Below are 18,881 nucleotides of genomic sequence, written 5' to 3'. Positions count from 1 at the left end.
ACTTACTCGAGAAGGAGCTATGAGTGTTTTCTTTAAATTCTGGTTCCTTAAAAAGAAAAAATAATATTATAGAAATAGACTTAATTGGCTCTACGAACATTTCATTTTACAAGATGGCATACTTTTGTCTCAGCTCTAATTTTGATTAGCCGGCCTGGCATCACGTTATCATTCAAGCATCTATCCAGGCTGGCTAATCGAAACAAGAGCAGCGGATGCGGTGATTCTCGAGGCTCCTGTTCTACAGCCACGGATTACGGTCATAACCGTAGCAACTCTAGCATCTATAGCACAAGAAAAAGACTAGTTCCATTTTTCCAGTTATTTAATTTTCCAGGATCCCAAATACCAAAAAATGCTTCAAGTAAATGGTTTGTAAAAGCATCTAGCAGAGCCTGAACATTGACAGATGACACGTTACACAGACCGTAGTACATACCGAGCTGCCGAAATTAGTGACACAGGCGGGACTGTTATCCAGCTCACTTTCCCAATCTTCTTCAGCCATGTTAACAGAATTCAAAAAACAAAGAAAAAAACAAAATCGGGTTCTGACCTCTCGGCAAAATTCCTGCAAAGATGAAAGTGACTTTTACTAAAGATAAATTCATATATTTCTCAACACAGAATAGTTAGGAATAGACTCTCCTGCGCGTCCACCTCCTACCACCAAGAAGACGCATTAACCCCCTTAAGAGACCCTGCCCTTTTTCGTTTTTGCGTTTGTTTTTCCCTGCCGTTCTTCCCAGAGCCTTAAGCTTTTGTATTTTTCAGTCAATATCGCCACGTGAGGGCTTGTTTTTTGCGGGACGAGTTGTACTTTTGAACGACACCATTGGTTTTACCATATCATGCACTCACAAACGGGGGGAAAAATTCCAAGTGCGGTGAAATTGCAAAAAAAGTGCAATTCCATTTCCAAAACAGTTTTTTGCATTTTTTTTTCTTTTTTACCATGTTCACAAAATGCTAAAACTGACCTTCCGTTATGATTCTCCAGGCCAATACAGGTTCATAGACACCAAACATTTCTAGATTCTTTTTTTATTTAAGAGGTATAAAAAAAAAAAATCCAAAATTTGTTACAAAAAAAAAAAAAAATTGCACCATTTTCCGATACCCGTAGCGTCTCCAGTTTTCGTGATCTGGGGTTGGGCGAGGGCTTATTTTTTTCGCGCCGAGCTGAAGTTTTTTAATGATTCCATTTTGGTGCAGATACGATCTTTTGATCGCCCATTAATGCATTTTAATGAAATGTTGCTGCGACAAAAAAAAAAAGTAATTCTGGTGTTTTGACTTTTTTCTCGCTACGCCGTTTAACAATCAGGTTAATCCTTTTTTTAATGATAGATCAGGCGTTTATGAACGCAGGGACCAAGTATGTGCATGTTTGTTTTTTTTCTTGTTTTATTTTGAATGGGGCAAAAGGGGTGATTTAAACTTACCGTATATTTTTTTAAAAACTTTTTTTTTTGGCATGCTTCAATAGTCTCCATGGGAGACTAGAAGCTGCCATAACCCGATCGGCTCTGCTACGTACAGGCGATGATCAGATCACCTGTATATAGTACAACTGCTGACTTGCTATAAGCGCTGACCACCGGGCGGCGCTCATAGCAATCCGGCACTGACAACCATAGAGGTCTCCAGGAGACCTCTGGTTGTCATGCCAACCCACCGGTGACCCGCGATCATGTGCCAGGGGTCACCGGTGGGAGGCGCTCTGGCTCCATGGCCGGAAGCGCACGTTAACCCCTTCACCCCCAAGGGTGGTTTGCACGTTAATGACCAGGCCAATTTTTACAATTCTGACCACTGTCCCTTTATGAGGTTATAACTCTGGAACTCTTCAACGGATCTTGGCGATTCTGACATTGTTTTCTCGTGACATATTGTACTTCATGTTAGTGGTAAAATTTATTCGATATAACTTGCGTTTATTTGTGAAAAAAATGGAAATTTGGCGAAAATTTAGAAAATTTCGCAATTTTTCAACTTTGAATTTTTATGCCCTTAAATCACAGATATATGTCACGCAAAATACTTAAGTAACATTCCCCACATGTCTACTTTACATCAGCACAATTTTGGAAACAAATTTTTCTTTTGTTAGGGAGTTATAAGGGTTAAAAGTTGACCAGAAAATTCTCATTTTTACAACACCATTTTTTTTTAGGGACCACATCTCATTTGAAGTCATTTTGAGGGGTCTATATGATAGAAAATAACCAAGTGTGACACCATTCTAAAAACTGCACCCCTCAAGGTGCTCAAAACCACATTCAAGAAGTTTATTAACCCTTCAGGTGTTTCACAGGAATTTTTGGAACGTTTAAATAAAAATGAACATTTAACTTTTTTTCACACACAATTTATTTCAGCTCCAATTTGTTTTATTTTACCAAGGGTAACAGGAGAAAATGGACCCCAAAAGTTGTTGTACAATTTGTCCCGAGTACGCCGATACCCCATATGTGGGTGTAAACCACTGTTTGGGCGCATGGCGGAGCTCGGAAGGAAAGAAGTGCCATTTTACTTTTCAATGCAAAATTGACTGGAATTGAGATGGGACGCCATGTTGCGTTTGGAGAGCCCCTGATGTGCCTATACATTGAAACCCCCCACAAGTGACACCATTTTGGAAAGTAGACCCCCTAAGGAACTTATCTTGATGTGTGGTGAGCACTTTGACCCACCAAGTGCTTCACAGAAGTTTATAATGCAGAGCCGTAAAAATAAAAAAATCATATTTTTTCACACAAATGATCTTTTCGCCCCCAATTTTTTATTTTCACAAGGGTAACAGGATAAATTGTACCCTAAAAGTTGTTGTCCAATTTGTCCTGAGTACGCTGATACCCCATATGTGGGTGTAAACCATTGTTTGGGCGCATGGCAGAGCTCGGAAGGGAAGGAGCGCCATTTGACTTTTCAATGCAAAATTGACTGGAATTGAGATGGGACGCCATGTTGCGTTTGGAGAGCCCCTGATGTGCCTATACATTGAAACCCCCCACAAGTGACACCATTTTGGAAAGTAGACCCCCTAAGGAACTTATCTAGATGTGTTTTGAGAGCTTTGAACCCCCAAGTGTTTCACTACAGTTTATAACGCAGAGCCGTGAAAATAAAAATTATTTTTTTTTTTCACAAAAATTATTTTTTAGCCCCCAGTTTTGTATTTTCACAATGGTAACAGGATAAATTGGGACACCAAAAGTTGTTGTCCAATTTGTCCTGAGTACGCTGATACCCCATATGTGGGGGGGAACCACTGTTTGGGCGTCTGGCAGAGCTCGGAAGGGAAGGAGCGCCATTTGGAATGCAGACTTAGATGGATTGGTCTGCAGGCATCACGTTGCATTTGCAGAGCCCCTGATGTACCCAAACAGTAGAAACCCCCCACAAGTGACCCCATATTGGAAACTAGACCTCCCGAGGAACTTATCTAGATGTGTTGTGAGAACTTTGAACCCCCAAGTGTTTCACTACAGTTTACAACGCAGAGCCGTGAAAATAAAAAATCTTTTTTTTTTTCCCACAAAAATGATTTTTAGCCCCCAAAATTTTTATTTTCCCAAGGATAACAATAGAACTTCGACCCCAAAAGTTGTTGTCCAATTTGTCCCGAGTACTCTGATACCCCATATGTTGGGGTAAACCCCTGTTTGGGCGCACGAGAGAGCTCGGAAGGGAAGGAGCACTGTTTTACTTTTTTAACGCAGAATTGGCTGGAATTGAGATCGGACGCCATGTCGCGTTTGGAGAGCCCCTGATGTGCCTAAACAGTGGAAAACCCCCAATTCTACCTGAAACCCTAATCCAAACACACCCCTAACCCTAATCCCAACGGTAACCCTAACCACACCCCTAACCCTGACACACCCCTAACTCTAATCCCAACCCTAATCCCAACCGTAAATGTAATCCTAACCCTAACTTTAGCCCCAACCCTAACCCTAACTTTAGCCCCAACCCTAACTTTAGCCCCAACCCTAGCTCTAACCCTAGCCCTAACCCTAGCTCTAATCTTACCCCTAACCCTAACCCTAGCTCTAACCCTAACCGGAAAATGGAAATAAATAAATTTTTTAAATTTTTCGCTAACTAAGGGGGTGATGAAGGGGGGTTTGATTTACTTTTATAGCGGGTTTTTAGCGGATTTTTATGATTGGCAGCCGTCACACACTGAAAGACGCTTTTTATTGCAAAAAATATTTTTTGCATTACCACATTTTGAGACATATAATTTTTCCATATTTTGGTCCACAGAGTTATGTGAGGTCATGTTTTTTGCGGGACGAGTTAACGTTTTTATTGGTAACATTTTCGGACACGTGACAGTTTTTGATCACTTTTTATTTCGATTTTTGTGAGGTAGAATGACCAAAAACCAGCTATTCATGAATTTCTTTTGGGGGAGGCGTTTATACCGTTCCGCGTTTGGTAAAATTGATAAAGCAGTTTTATTCTTCGGGTTAGTACGATTACAGCGATATCTCATCATTTTTTTATGTTTTGGCGCTTTTATACGATAAAAGCTATTTTATAGAAAAAATAATTATTTTGGCATCGCTTTATTCTGAGAACTATAACTTTTTTATTTTTTTGCTTATGATGCTGTATGGCGGCTCGTTTTTTGCAGGACAAGATGACGTTTTCAGTGGTACCATGGTTATTTATATCCGTCTTTTTGATCGCGTGTTATTCCACTTTTTGTTCGGCGGTATGATAATAAAGCGTTGTTTTTTGGTTCGTTTTTTTTTTTCTTACGGTGTTCACTGAAGGGGTTAACTAGTGGGACAGTTTTATAGGTTGGGTCATTACGGACGCGGCGATACTAAATATGTGTACTTTTATTGTTTTTTTGTTTTTTTTAGATAAAGAAATGTATTTATGGGAATAATATTTTTTTTTTCTTTATTTAGGAATTTTTTTTTATTATTTTTTTTTTTTACACTTGTGGAAATTTTTTTTTTTTAACTTTTTTACTTTGTCCCAGGGGGGGACATCACAGATCGCCCATCTGACAGTTTGCACAGCACTCTTGTCAGATGGGCGATCTTACTTTCATCGGAGCAGGCTGCTCTGCAGCCGGCTCCGGACCCTGACCCGGAAGTACTCCCTGCAGGACCCGGATGCAGCCCCGCGGCCATTTTGGATCCGGGGACTGCAGGAAGAAGACGCTCGGTACAAGGTGAGTACATCACCTTGTACCGATCGTCTCAGGGAAGCCCGCAGGGAGCCCCCCTCCCTGCGCGATGCTTCCCTGTACCGCCGGTACACCGCGATCATGTTCGATCGCGGTGTGCCGGGGGTTAATGTGCCGGGGGCGGTCCGTGACAGCTCCTGGCACATAGTGCCGGATGTCAGCTGCTATAGGCAGCTGACACCCGCCCGCGATCGGCCGCGCTCCCCCCGTGAGCGCGGCCGATCGCATACGACTTACTATCCCGTCGGTGGTCATACGGGCCCACCCCACCTCGACAAGATAGTACGTCAGATGTCAGAAAGGGGTTAAATGCCGCTGTCAGACTGACAGCAGCATTTAACGAGTTAAAAGCCATACTTGGATCACGATTCCATCCACAGCTGTTGTGGCACATGTCAGCTGTTCAAGACATCAAAGGGAAGGAAGCTACCTCCACAGTACTAGTACAGCGGAGGTCGCATAGGGGTTAAAAACAGAAATGGAGGGCAGTGGGCGCCGAATGCCAGTAATAGGTAAGGAGATCTGATTCTTGGAAAAATCCTTTTAAAGAAGATCAGACACCAGATTTCAAAACAAGAGTTAAATACACAATTTCAAAGAGATACCTTATACCTGATGTGGCTGGTGTACTTACTGTGGTACTCCAAGTTTTAAGGGTCGTATAATTCTTAGGAAAGTTAAAACTTTTCCCACAGCTGCCTTCCCTGACTGGCAGCAACTTGGCATCACGGGCCACTCTAGCGCACGCCTCTCTGCTGCTGAAGTGCCTGATTGACAGCTCCCTGATGCTGAAATCTCAGTATAAGCAGCAGCTGTCAGTCAGGCTGGATAAAGTAATAATGGACCTGTCATATGGAGCACAAGCGACAGTTCAGCTGGTATTAAAAAACTGCCACCTGAAGAAGACACAACTATTCAGTTGCAACGCGTTGTGGAAATATTAAATGAAGACTTTTTAATACCAGCTGAACTTGGTTGCTTGCGCTCCATATGACCGGTCCATTTTTACTTCATCCAGTCGTATCCTCTTCTGAGGCATCCGGCCGGAGCTGCAGCGTGCCATCTGCACTAAAATACTCCCATCACCAACTTGGCGCTCATGTGAAGTCGCCTATTCTGACTGTACATAGGCTGGATAGGCACAAACTCATTTCACTTGGACTTATGAGTTTGCTTACTCTACGCTGCTGGATTTAACTGCTCACTTTATTATCAGGATTATATAACCATTTTGAAATGGAGCTTTCTAGCAACTTCACCAGCCTCATTGGGTCTAAGGGATCTTTTTAACCCCTTAAGCCCCGAGGGTGGTTTGCACGTTAATGACCGGGCCAATTTTTACAATTCTGACCACTGTCCCTTTATGAGGCTATAACTCTGGAACGCTTTGACGGATCTTGGCGATTCTGACATTGTTTTCTCGTGACATATTGTACTTCATGTTAGTGGTAAAACTTATTCGATATAACTTGCGTTTATTTGTGAAAAAAATTGAAATTTGGCGAAAATTTTGCAATTTTCCAACTTTGAATTTTTATGCCCTTAAATCACAGACATATGTCATGCAAAATACTTAATAAGTAACATTTCCCACATGTCTACTTTACATCAGTACAATTTTGGAACCAAATTTTTTTTTTGTGACGGAGTTATAAGGGTTAAAAGTTGACCAGCAATTTCCCATTTTTACAACACCATTTTTTTTTAGGGACCACATCTCATTTGAAGTCATTTTGAGGGGTCTATATGATAGAAAATACTCAAGTGTGACACCATTCTAAAAACTGCACCCCTCAAGGTGCTCAAAACCACATTCAAGAAGTTTATTAACCCTTCAGGTGTTTCACAGGAATTTTTGGAATGTTTAAATAAAAATGAACATTTAACTTTTTTTCACACAAAATTTATTTCAGCTCCAATTTGTTTTATTTTACCAAGGGTAACAGGAGAAAATGGACCCCCAAAGTTGTTGTACAATTTGTCCTGAGTACGCTGATACCCCATATGTGGGGGTAAACGACTGTTTGGGCGTATGGCAGAGCTCGGAAGGAAAGGAGCGCCATTTGACTTTTCAATGCAAAATTGACTGGAATTGAGATGGGACGCCATGTTGCGTTTGGAGAGCCCCTGATGTGCCTATACATTGAAACCCCCCACAAGTGACACCATTTTGGAAAGTAGACCCCCTAAGGAACTTATCTTGATGTGTGGTGAGCACTTTGACCCACCAAGTGCTTCACAGAAGTTTATAATGCAGAGCCGTAAAAATAAAAAATCATATTTTTTCACAAAAATGATCTTTTCGCCCCCAATTTTTTATTTTCCCAAGGGTAAGAGAAGAAATTGGACCCCAAAAAATGTTGTGCAATTTGTCCTGAGTACGCTGATACCCCATATGTGGGTGTAAACCATTGTTTGGGCGCATGGCAGAGCTTGGAAGGGAAGGAGCGCCATTTGACTTTTCAATGCAAAATTGACTGGAATTGAGATGGGACGCCATGTTGCGTTTGGAGAGCCCCTGATGTGCCTAAACATTGAAACCCCCCACAAGTGACACCATTTTGGAAAGTAGACCCCCTAAGGAACTTATCTAGATGTGTTTTGAGAGCTTTGAACCCCCAAGTGTTTCACTACAGATTATAACGCAGAGCCGTGAAAATATATATTTTTTTTTCTCAAAAATGATTTTTTAGCCCCCAGCTTTGTATTTTTACAAGGGTAACAGAATAAATTGGACCCCAAAATTTGTTTTCCAATTTGTCCTGAGTACGCTGATACCCCATATGTGGGGGGGGGAACCACTGTTTGGGCACATGACAGAGCTCGGAAGGGAAGGAGCGCCATTTGGAATGCAGACTTAAATGGATTGGTCAGCAGCCGTCACGTTGCATTTGCAGAGCCCCTGATGTACCCAAACAGTACAAACCCCCCACAAGTGACCCCATATTGGAAACTAGACCTCCCAAGGAACTTATCTAGATGTGTTGTGAGAACTTTGAACCCCCAAGTGTTTCACTACAGTTTATAACGCAGAGCCGTGAAAATATAACATCTTTTTTTTCCCACAAAAATGGTTTTTAGCCCCCCAAATTTTTATTTTCCTAAGGATAACAAGAGAACTTGGACCCCAGAAGTTGTTGTTCAATTTGTCCAGAGTACGCTGATAACCCATATGTTGGGGTAAACCCCTTTTTGGGCGCACGGGAGAGCTCGGAAGGGAAGGAGCACTGTTTACTTTTTCAACGCAGAATTGGCTGGAATTGAGATTGGACGCCATGTCGCGCTTGGAGAGCCCCTGATGTGCCTGGACAGTGGAAACTCCCCAATTCTACCTGAAACCCTAACCCAAACACACCCCTAACCCTAATCCCAACGGTAACCCTAACCACACCCCTAGCCCTGACACACCCATAATTCTAATCCCAACCCTAATCCAAACCGTAAATGTAATCCAAACCCCAACCCTAACTTTAGCCCCAACCCTAACTTTAGCCCCAACCCTAACTTTACCTCCAACCCTAGCCCTAACCCTAACCCTAAACGTGGCACTGAAACACGTGGCACTGAAACACGTGGCACTGAAACACGTGGCACTGAAACACGTGGCACTGAAACACGTGGCACTGAAACACGTGGCACTGAAACACGTGGCACTGAAACACGTGGCACTGAAACACGTGGCACTGAAACACGTGGCACTGAAACACGTGGCACTGAAACACGTGGCACTGAAACACGTGGCACTGAAACACGTGGCACTGAAACACGTGGCACTGAAACACGTGGCACTGAAACACGTGGCACTGAAACACGTGGCACTGAAACACGTGGCACTGAAACACGTGGCACTGAAACACGTGGCACTGAAACACGTGGCACTGAAACACGTGGCACTGAAACACGTGGCACTGAAACACGTGGCACTGAAACACGTGGCACTGAAACACGTGGCACTGAAACACGTGGCACTGAAACACGTGGCACTGAAACACGTGGCACTGAAACACGTGGCACTGAAACACGTGGCACTGAAACACGTGGCACTGAAACACGTGGCACTGAAACACGTGGCACTGAAACACGTGGCACTGAAACACGTGGCACTGAAATACGTGGCACTGAAATACGTGATACGTGGCACTTAAATACGTGGCACTGAAACATGTGGCACTGAAATACGTGATACGTGGCACTGAAATACGTGGCACTGAAATACGTGGCACTGAAATACGTGGCACTGAAATACGTGGTACTGAAATACGTGGTACTAAAATACGTGGTACTAAAATACGTGATACGTGGCACTGAAATACGTGATACGTGGCACTTAAATACGTGGCACTGAAACACGTGGCACTGAAATACGTGGCACTATGACTGTCAGAAAATGTTCATTAAACGGTTAGGGGTGAGGTTAGGGGTAGAGTTAGGGTTAGGATCCCTTTATCACCTTGATGGTGGTGGGTGGCTTTTCAGTGTGTTTTCTGTTTTTTTTTCCGATAAAAACGCATGCGTTTTTAACGCAAACAAACGCATGTGCTTAAAAACGCAAGAAAATACTGCAGGTTGTATTTCTGAAAATGAACGCATGCAGAAAAAAAAGCATGCGTTTGAAAACGCGACCAAACGCGTACAAAAAAACGCATGCGTTTTCAATGTTAAATATTTTTGTGCAAAAAACGCTGCAGACAAAAACGCAAGTGTGAAACCAGCGACGCTTTTTATAGCAAAAAAGTTTTTGCGTCTCCACATTTTGAGACCTATAATTTTTCCACATTTTGCTCCACAGAGTCATGTGAGGTCTTGTTTTTTGCGGGACGAGCTGACGTTTTTATTGGTAACATTTTCGGACACGTGACAGTTTTTGATCACTTTTTATTCCGATTTTTGTGAGGCAGAATGACCAAAAACCTGCTATTCATGAATTTCTTTTGGGAGAGGCGTTTATACCGTTCCGCGTTTGGTAAAATTGATAAAGCAGTTTTATTCGTCGGGTCAGTACGATTACAGCGATATCTCATTTATATCATTTTTTTATGTTTTGGCGCTTTTATACGATAAAAACTATTTTATAGAAAAAATAATTATTTTGGTATCGCTTTATTCTGAGGACTATAACTTTTTAATTTTTTTGCTGATGATGCTGTATGGCGGCTTGTTTTTTGCGGGACAAGATGACGTTTTCAGCGGTACCATGGATATTTATATCAGTCTTTTTGATCGCGTGTTATTCCACTTTTTGTTCGGCGGTATGGTAATAAAGCGTTTTTTTGCCTCGTTTTTTTTTTACGGTGTTTACTGAAGGGGTTAACTAGTGGGGCAGTTTAATAGATTGGGTCGTTACGGACGCGGCGATACTAAATATGTGTACTTTTATTGTTTTGTTTTTTTATTTAGATAAAGAAATGTATTTATGGGAATAATATATATATTTTTTTTTATTATTTATTTAGGAATTTTTTTTTTTTTTTTACACATGTGGAAAAATTTTTTTTTAACTTTTTTACTTTGTCCCAGGGGGGGGACATCACAGATCGATGATCTGATAGAGTGCTGTGCACACTATCAGATCACCGATCTCACTTACATCGGTGCAGGCTTACCAGCGTCTGCTCTGAGCAGGCACTCGGTAAGCCACCTCCTTCCCTGCAGGACCCGGATGCCGCGGCCATCTTGGATCCGGGACCTGCAGCCAGGAAGGAGGTAGGAGACCCTCGCAGCAACGCGATCACATCGCGTTGCTCCGGGGGTCTCAGGGAAGCCCGCAGGGAGCCCCCTCCCTGCGCGATGCTTCCCTATACCGCCGGTACACCGCGATCATGTTTGATCGCGGTGTGCCGGGGGTTAATGTGCCGGGGGCGGTCCGTGACCGCTCCTGGCACATAGTGCCGGATGTCAGCTGCGATAGGCAGCTGACACCCGGCCGCGATCGGCCGCGCTCCCCCCGTGAGCGCGGCCGATCGCGTATGACGTACTATCCCGTCACCGGGAATTAAGTCCCAGGTCACCTTGACGGGATAGTACGTCATACGGGATTAAGGGGTTAATATTGTATGCAATTTGTATTGTGAAATCTTGGAGCGGGGTTGGTCATGTGAAAACATGAATTCCCTTTAATATAATAGGCAATAACTTATTGATTGTGAGGGTCTGAAGGCTGGGACCCGCACTGATCAGCAGTACATGACACTTATCTCTCAGAATGGCGTGGTAGTGTGCACGCCCAGCCACCGCTCCATTCACTGTCATGAAGTGCAGAGAACTTTAACTCAGCTAATCTCAACAGCTCAAACTAGAAAGATTGGAGCAGTGGTCAAATGCTGATTGTTACATTTTAATGGGAATAGAAATAAAGAGATACACAATAAGATTCTGTCTGCAGCTATAGGGGGAGCACCCTGTATACAGAGATACATGATAAGATTCTGTCTGCAGCCACCACTAGGGGGAGCTCCCTGTATACAGAGATACATGGTAAGATTCTGTCTGCAGCCACCACTAGGAGAAGCTCCTTGTATACAGAGACACATAAGATCCTGTCTGCAGCCACCACTAGGGAGAGCTTCCTGTATACAGAGATACATGATAAGATCCTGTCTGCAGCCACCACTAGGGGGAGCTCCCTGTATACAGAGATACATGATAAGATCCTGTCTGCAGCCACCACTAGGGGGAGCTCCCTGTATATAGAGATACATGATAAGATCCTGTCTGCAGTCACCACTAGGGGGAGCTCCCTGTATACAGAGATACATGATAAGATCCTGTCTGCAGCCACCACTAGGGGGTGCTCCCTGTATACAGAGATACATGATAGGATCCTGTCTGCAGCCACCACTAGGGAGAGCTTCCTGTATACAGAGATACATGATAAGATCCTGTCTGCAGCCACCACTAGGGGGAGCTCCCTGTATACAGAGATACATGATAATATCCTGTCTGCAGCCACCACTAGGGGGAGCTCCCTGTATACAGAGACATGATAAGATCCCGTCTGCAGCCACCACTAGGGGGAGCTCCCTGTATACAGAGATACATGGTAAGATTTTGTCTGCAGCCACCACTAGGAGAAGCTCCCTGTATACAGAGACACATGATAAGATCCCGTCTGCAGCCACTACTAGGGGGAGCTCTCTGTATACAGAGATACATGATAAGATCCTGTCTGCAGCCACCACTAGGGGGATCTCCCTGTATACAGAGATACATGATAAGATCCTGTCTGCATTCACCACTAGGGGGAGCTCCCTGTATACAGAGATACATGATAAGATTCTGTCTGCAGTCACCACTAGGGGGAGCTTCCTGTATACAGAGATACATGATAAGATCCTGTCTGCATTCACCACTAGGGGGAGCTCCCTGTATACAGAGATACATGATAAGATCCTGTCTGCAGCCACCACTAGGGGGAGCTCCCTGTATACAGAGATACATGGTAAGATTCTGTCTGCAGCCACCTCTAGTGGGAGCTCCGTGTATACAAAGATTGGGCAGGGGTAGGTATAACTCATACATACCCTCCGGACCCAGGTCTCGAAGCAGCCAATCACAGTGGTCAGCACTCATAGCAACTCAGTTACATAGAGGCGATGTGAACAGTGCCACTATGTAGCTGAGCCGATCAAGTTGTGCCAGCTTCTAGTGTCCTATGGAGACTATTGAAGTATGGCAAACGTAAAAAAAATGTTTTTTAAAACTATAAAAAAATCTAAAAGTTTAAATGACCCCCCTTTAAATTTTTTTCCCCCATTTTCTAGTACACGAAAGGTTAAATCAATAATGACATTGAAAATGAAAACCTGTCCCGCAAAAAAATAATCCCTCACATAGCCATATTGACGGAAAAATAAAAAAAAAAGTTATAGCTCTGGGAAGAAGGTGAGTGAGAAACGGAAAACCGAAAACCGGTCATGAAGGGGTTAAAGTGGACCTGTCACCAGGTTTGACAGATATGAGCTCCCACTACCTTTTACGCCTGATAAACAGCATTCTATAGTGCTGTGTATCTGCCCCCAAGAAAAGGCCTTTTATTATACCTGCCTGCGTTGTGGTCAGTCCCTGGTCTTGGACCTCTGCCTCCAATCTAGCGATGCTGTCGTCCTCCTGACATGTCCCTATGCCATCCACACAGGGTCCCTGGCATCACACACCTGTGTAGGTGCACTTCTCTGCCCTGACAGCAGTACTTATACTGGAGACACCCCTCAGACCAGACCGCCGCACACGCCAGTATAAGAAAAGGTCTTTTTCTTGTCTTGGAGTTCAGGTTGCGGGAAGATATACAGCATTATAGAATTATTATGCTGTATATGAGGCCTGAAAGGTGGTGGTGCTCTCATGTAGTCAATGTTTTTAAATCTTAAAAAATACAAAAGCTCAAATCATTTTTCCCCCCATTCAAAATAAAATAAACATTTGATATCACTCTGCGTTCAGAAATTTCTGATCAAAATATAAAGTAAATTAGTGTGATCGGTAGATCGCATTAACAAAAAAAAAATCTTAATGGCAGAATTCCCTTTTTTTTAGTCACGACCACATCGCAATAAAATACAATAAGAGGCAATTAAAATGGTAACATCAGCTCAGCACACAACTGAGCCCTCATCCAGCCCCAGATCACAAAAAAACACGCTACGAATCTCTGAAAATGGGTCATTTTTCCATACAAACACTAAATTTTTTTTTTTAACAATATTTAAAAAAGAACCTTTACATGTTTGGTATCTGCATACTCATAATGACCTGGAGAAGCACAATGGCAGGTCAGTTTTACCGTACAGTGAAAATGGTAAATAGAAAAATAAAAAATTGTGAAATATTTTCCAGTACAATATATGGTAAAAAAAACAACGCGTACCGCAAAATAATGAGCCCCGATACCGCTATATTGATGCAAAAATAAAAGTTGCGGCTCTGGGAAGAAGGGGGGTACATAGAACGAAAATTTACAAGGTGGTGAAGGGGTTAACTTTCTCCCATCAGTGGCTGGGGGGGGTCATTAACCTGCAGATTAACCCCATATATGCAGGTAAGAGACTTTCCCCTTTAAAATACTACATAAACCAGCAAGTTTTGCACTGCTGTAATCTTGGGCTTGGAGAAAGTTACCAGCTCATTTTTTAATGCACAATGAACAGAAAAAAAAATCAAAACGCAATGATTGAATTACTTTTTTTTTTACCATTTCACCTCGAATATTAACTTTTTTTTTGTAGATATAGGAAAATGAACTATGGTAAGTAAAGCTACAACTCATCCAGCAAGAAAAACACAAGCCCCCAACACGTGGAGGGAAAAATAAAATAACATACAGATCTTGGAAGAAAAGGAATAAAATAAAGCAAAAAAAGGGTTAATACAAATTTAAAATACAAACTGACCGCTGCCACCGATCACAGCAAACTCACAAGGGCCAATCTACCTGTCCAGTGACGTCACACCTATAGAGGGGAACAGCGTCCACCACAAATAAGGCGACTATTCCATCAGGTCGCCACCACCCAGCCGCGCACCTGTACCGGCCGAGGCCGCCATGTTCTATCACGATACCCTACTGACGGCGTGACTCACACTGACCGTAACCCTGACGAGGCGGCTCCTCCGCAGCGGGTGAGGCGGCACACAGGGACCTCGCGGGCGGCGCCGGCTCTCAAGCACACACGCCTTCCCGCAGCAGCACACAACACCACGTCTCGAATCCGGACTCGCAGCCTATAGAGCGAAGAGCGCCTCAGCGTACAACCTTATATAGACTCCAGAGAAAAGGCGCCAATAGCCTCAGCCAATCACCTGGCGTCTTTCCGGCCCGCCGAGTGATGGACTCGTGTCACGTGGTGTAGATAACGCTGCCGCTCTTGTTCCAGCTCTGAGGTGATGGGGGGGGGGATCAATGATGGCGGACATATCTCTGGGGTCTTAATGCTTTTTTTTGTATGTGTTGAATAAAGTATTTTTCTATATATATATATTTATTTATTTTTAATTTTTTTTTTGCTATAACAGGTGTATTGTCTCCTATGAGACGGCCGTGTGTGTATATCACGTCAGGGAACAGCGACCGCTGTTTTCCTGAGGTGAAAGTTACAGAATTTGGCTCTCATTTCTCATCTAAAGGCTTTTTTTCTTAAATTATATCAAAAATTTGCCCCCAAAATTCCGATCCTGCACTATTCCCGCTCCGGAGCGTCACCGCTAGTCCCAGTTATGGCGACTCTGGCCTCTGAGACAGGTACAGCGTCGCCAACGCCCATGTCACCTCTGGTAAGGCCGGTGATTGGCTGCCAGGGTCACATGACTAGTTCGAGACGTTACCGCTACTCGGCGCGCCTAATTTATTGTGGGGCTCATTTATACAATTTTTATTTTTTTTTTTTTTTAATAAGGCACTTTAAAAGAGTTGAACACTAATAGAAAACCCCTTTAAGGGATTAATAAACCCAGGAAGGTGTAATCAAAAATCAGATCTGTGCCCATCGACTGCACTCCAATCTCCACAGTTTTTTTCACTTGGATTTTTGGAACAGATCAGCTTCAGGGTATGTGCACACGGTGCGGATTTGGCATTGTGGATTCGCAGCAGTTTTCCCTGAGTTTACAGTACCATGTAAACCTATGGAAAACCAAATCCGCTGTGCACATGCTGCGGGAAAATACTGCATGGAAATGCTGCGGTTTATTTTCTGCAGCATGTCAATTATGTCTTATGGGTTGAACTAGATGGACTTAAAGTCTTCCTTCAACCTTAATTATGTAACTATGTAATTCTTTGTGCGGATTCTGCAGTGGTTTACACCTGTTCCATAATAGGAATCCAGAGGTGTGAAATCCGCACAAAAACCACGGTAAATCCGCAGGTAAAACGCAGGGTGGAAAAATCCGCACACTGATCCGCAACATGGGCACATACCCTCAAAATCCTCATGGCGTTGCCTTGCTGGAGGCGGTGATGCGGTGGTGCCTTACTGGAGGCGGTGATGTGGTGCCTTGCCAGAGGCGATGATGTGGTGGTGCCTTGCTGGAAGCAGTGATGTGGTGGTGCCTTGCTGGAAGCAGTGATGTGGTGGTGCCTTGCTGGAAGCAGTGATGTGGTGGTGCCTTGCCAGAGGCGGTGATGTGGTGGTGCCTTGCTGGAGGCGGTGATGTGGTGGTGCCTTGCCAGAGGCGATGATGTGGTGGTGCCTTCCTGGAGGCGGTGATGTGGTGCCTTGCTGGAAGCAGTGATGTGGTGGTTCCTTGCCAGAGGCGGTGATGTGGTGGTGCCTTGCTGGAGGCGGTGATGTGGTGGTGACTTGCTGGATGCGGTGATGTGGTGGTGCCTTGCTGGATGCGGTGATGTGGTGGTGCCTTGCTGGAGGCGGTGATGTGGTGGTGCCTTGCTGGATGCGGTGATGTGGTGGTGCCTTGCTGGAGGCGGTGATGTGGTGGTGCCTTGCTGGATGCGGTGATGTGGTGGTGCCTTGCTGGAGGCGGTACTTTGTGACCCCGTTCACTTGCTCTGCTCTTCAATGTAGCAGCACACAGTGATGTTTTGTCACAGAACCGGTGTCATAGCCAAATTGGCTGTGTAGCTCCATCCTTAGGCCGCATTCACACGTCTGTGTTTTGTGGACCGATGCACAGAGGTGCCGCGTGTCTCCTGACCTTAAGGCTATGTGCCCACTTTGCAGATTCATGTGCGGATTTTTCAACACCGTTTTTGAAAAATCCACAGGTAAAATGCACTGCGGATTTACTGCGGAATTCCTGCGTTTCTTTGTGCGGATTTCACCGGCGGTTTTACACCTGCGGATTCCTATACAGGAACAGGTGTAAAACGCTGCGGAATCCACACAAAGAATTGACATGCTGTGGAAAACACAACGCAGCGTTTCCATTCGGCATTTTTCGCACCATGGGCATTGCAGATTTGGTTTTCCATAGGTTTACAAGGTACTGTAAACCGCATGGAAAACAGCTGCGAATCCACAGGCAAATCCGCGCCGTGTGCACATAGCTTCATTCAACAGTCTCATTGGCATAAGTGAAGGTGTCCAATATGAGCCAGAAGACCCATGACCGGTCCCATGCATTGTGATCTGTACTGATCTGTACTGATCTGTACTGATCTGTACTCACGGATGTGTGAATGCAGCCTTTGCTCTTTTAATCGTATGTTCACACAGTGGTTGTTTTTTGGAGTGTTTTTTTTGTTTTGTTTTGTTCTTTTTAGAGCTTTTTTTGCAGTGAGCTGGCAGAAAAAAACAACCAGTATATTTTGCATGGGTTTTTTGTGTTTTTTATTTATACATAATTTGGGCAAACAAATGTTGAAAGACTTAACATGCTGCGGAAAAAAACAACCACACCTCTGGTTAAACGCCAGAGGGGGGAAAAAAAAGCACCGTCTGAATGAGATTAGAAATGTGTTTGGCAGTTACCGCTACTTTGAAATACTGTGATTATTATGCTTAAAAGCAAATGGAAAAAAGCTCAGCAAAAAAAACGCTGCTTGTGAACAAGCCCTGACCAGTTTCCTTTTATACTTAGTTTTTAGTGAGTTTTTTTTACGCTGTGTATTTTAGAAAAAGAATGCAAGTAACCTATCTTACTTAATGGCTGCAGGAAATCTGCAACATCAACAACTCATTGTGGGAACAATGCGATCGCTGAGAACCGTTGCCTGTGACTGGCGGCATCGTTAATGACGTCACCGTCGGTCACACGCAGCCACGTTCTCACGCTCCGCTCCTTGTGTCGGCTGGCGCAGTGAGCGGTCGCATCACCTATGTCACCGCTCACCAAACCATCTGGATGTAGCGCAGTTGGGGATCATCGTGGGACATGAGCAGGAACCTTTTTGGATATTGGCCCCTTCCCAGAATATTAACACCGTGCACCAGCTGTTTAGGAACATTATGGGGGACCCCACACCTGTTTTCTCATTTAATTATTTAATACACGCGATACACAGAAGGCCGGTGCTGACTGCAAGTCTCATCAGTGTCGTCTGGACTCACTAATCGTAGGGAGACCAGACGACAATGATGAGAGTTGCATTCAGCACCCGGCATCCAGGAACAGCACTAACTACAGGGTGGGCCATTTATATGGATACACCTACTTAAAATGGGAATAGTTGGTGATATCAACTTCCTGTTTGTGGCACATTAGTATATGGGAGGAGGAAAACTTTTCAAGATGGATGGCGGCCATTTTGTAGTTGGCCATTTTGGATCCAACTTAATTTTTTCAATGGGAAGAGGGTCATGTGACACATCAAACTTATTGAGAATTTCACAAGAAAAACAACCCGTGCTTGGTTTTAACAAACCTTTATTCTTTCATGAGTTATTTACAATTTTATGACGACTTATAAAATGTGATCAAAGTGCTGCCCATTGTGTTGGATTGTCAATGCAACCCTCTTCTCCCACTTTTGACACACTGATATCAACACCGCAGAAGAAATGCAAGCACAGGCTCCCAGTATCCGTTGTTTCAGATGCTGCACATCTCGTATCGTAAAGGCAATTGTCTATGCTGTTTCCACAATAACATTTTGGTGAGTTTTTAATGTTGCAGATTTTATTCACCATTTCTTCACCCATTCAATAAAATAGGTTACTCGCATTTTATCAAAAATATGCAGTGTCAAAAACTCATCTCATTGTGGGAACGTAGCCTT

General features: G+C 43.8%; 1 protein-coding gene across 6 annotated transcripts in view; it reads right to left on the bottom strand.

Annotated features, from left to right (window-relative positions):
* The window catches only part of DDX4 (DEAD-box helicase 4), an 89,290-nt gene extending 74,258 nt beyond the window's left edge, over window positions 1-15,032 (bottom strand). For 3 of the 6 annotated variants that reach the window (XM_077281390.1, XM_077281391.1, XM_077281388.1), the window contains exons 1-3: window positions 14,795-14,938; window positions 440-571; window positions 7-46 (exon numbers count right to left, since the gene is read on the bottom strand). In XM_077281390.1, the coding sequence (XP_077137505.1) occupies window positions 7-46; window positions 440-508 (109 nt within the window). In that variant the 5' untranslated portion in view covers window positions 509-571; window positions 14,795-14,938. The other 3 variants (XM_077281385.1, XM_077281387.1, XM_077281386.1) reach the window with 3 other exon arrangements.
* Between the last annotated feature and the right edge of the window lie 3,849 nt (window positions 15,033-18,881).

Source organism: Ranitomeya variabilis, chromosome 1 (assembly GCF_051348905.1).
Source record: "Ranitomeya variabilis isolate aRanVar5 chromosome 1, aRanVar5.hap1, whole genome shotgun sequence".
NCBI lineage: Eukaryota > Metazoa > Chordata > Amphibia > Anura > Dendrobatidae > Ranitomeya > Ranitomeya variabilis.
This window is presented reverse-complemented; position numbering and strand designations above follow the sequence as displayed.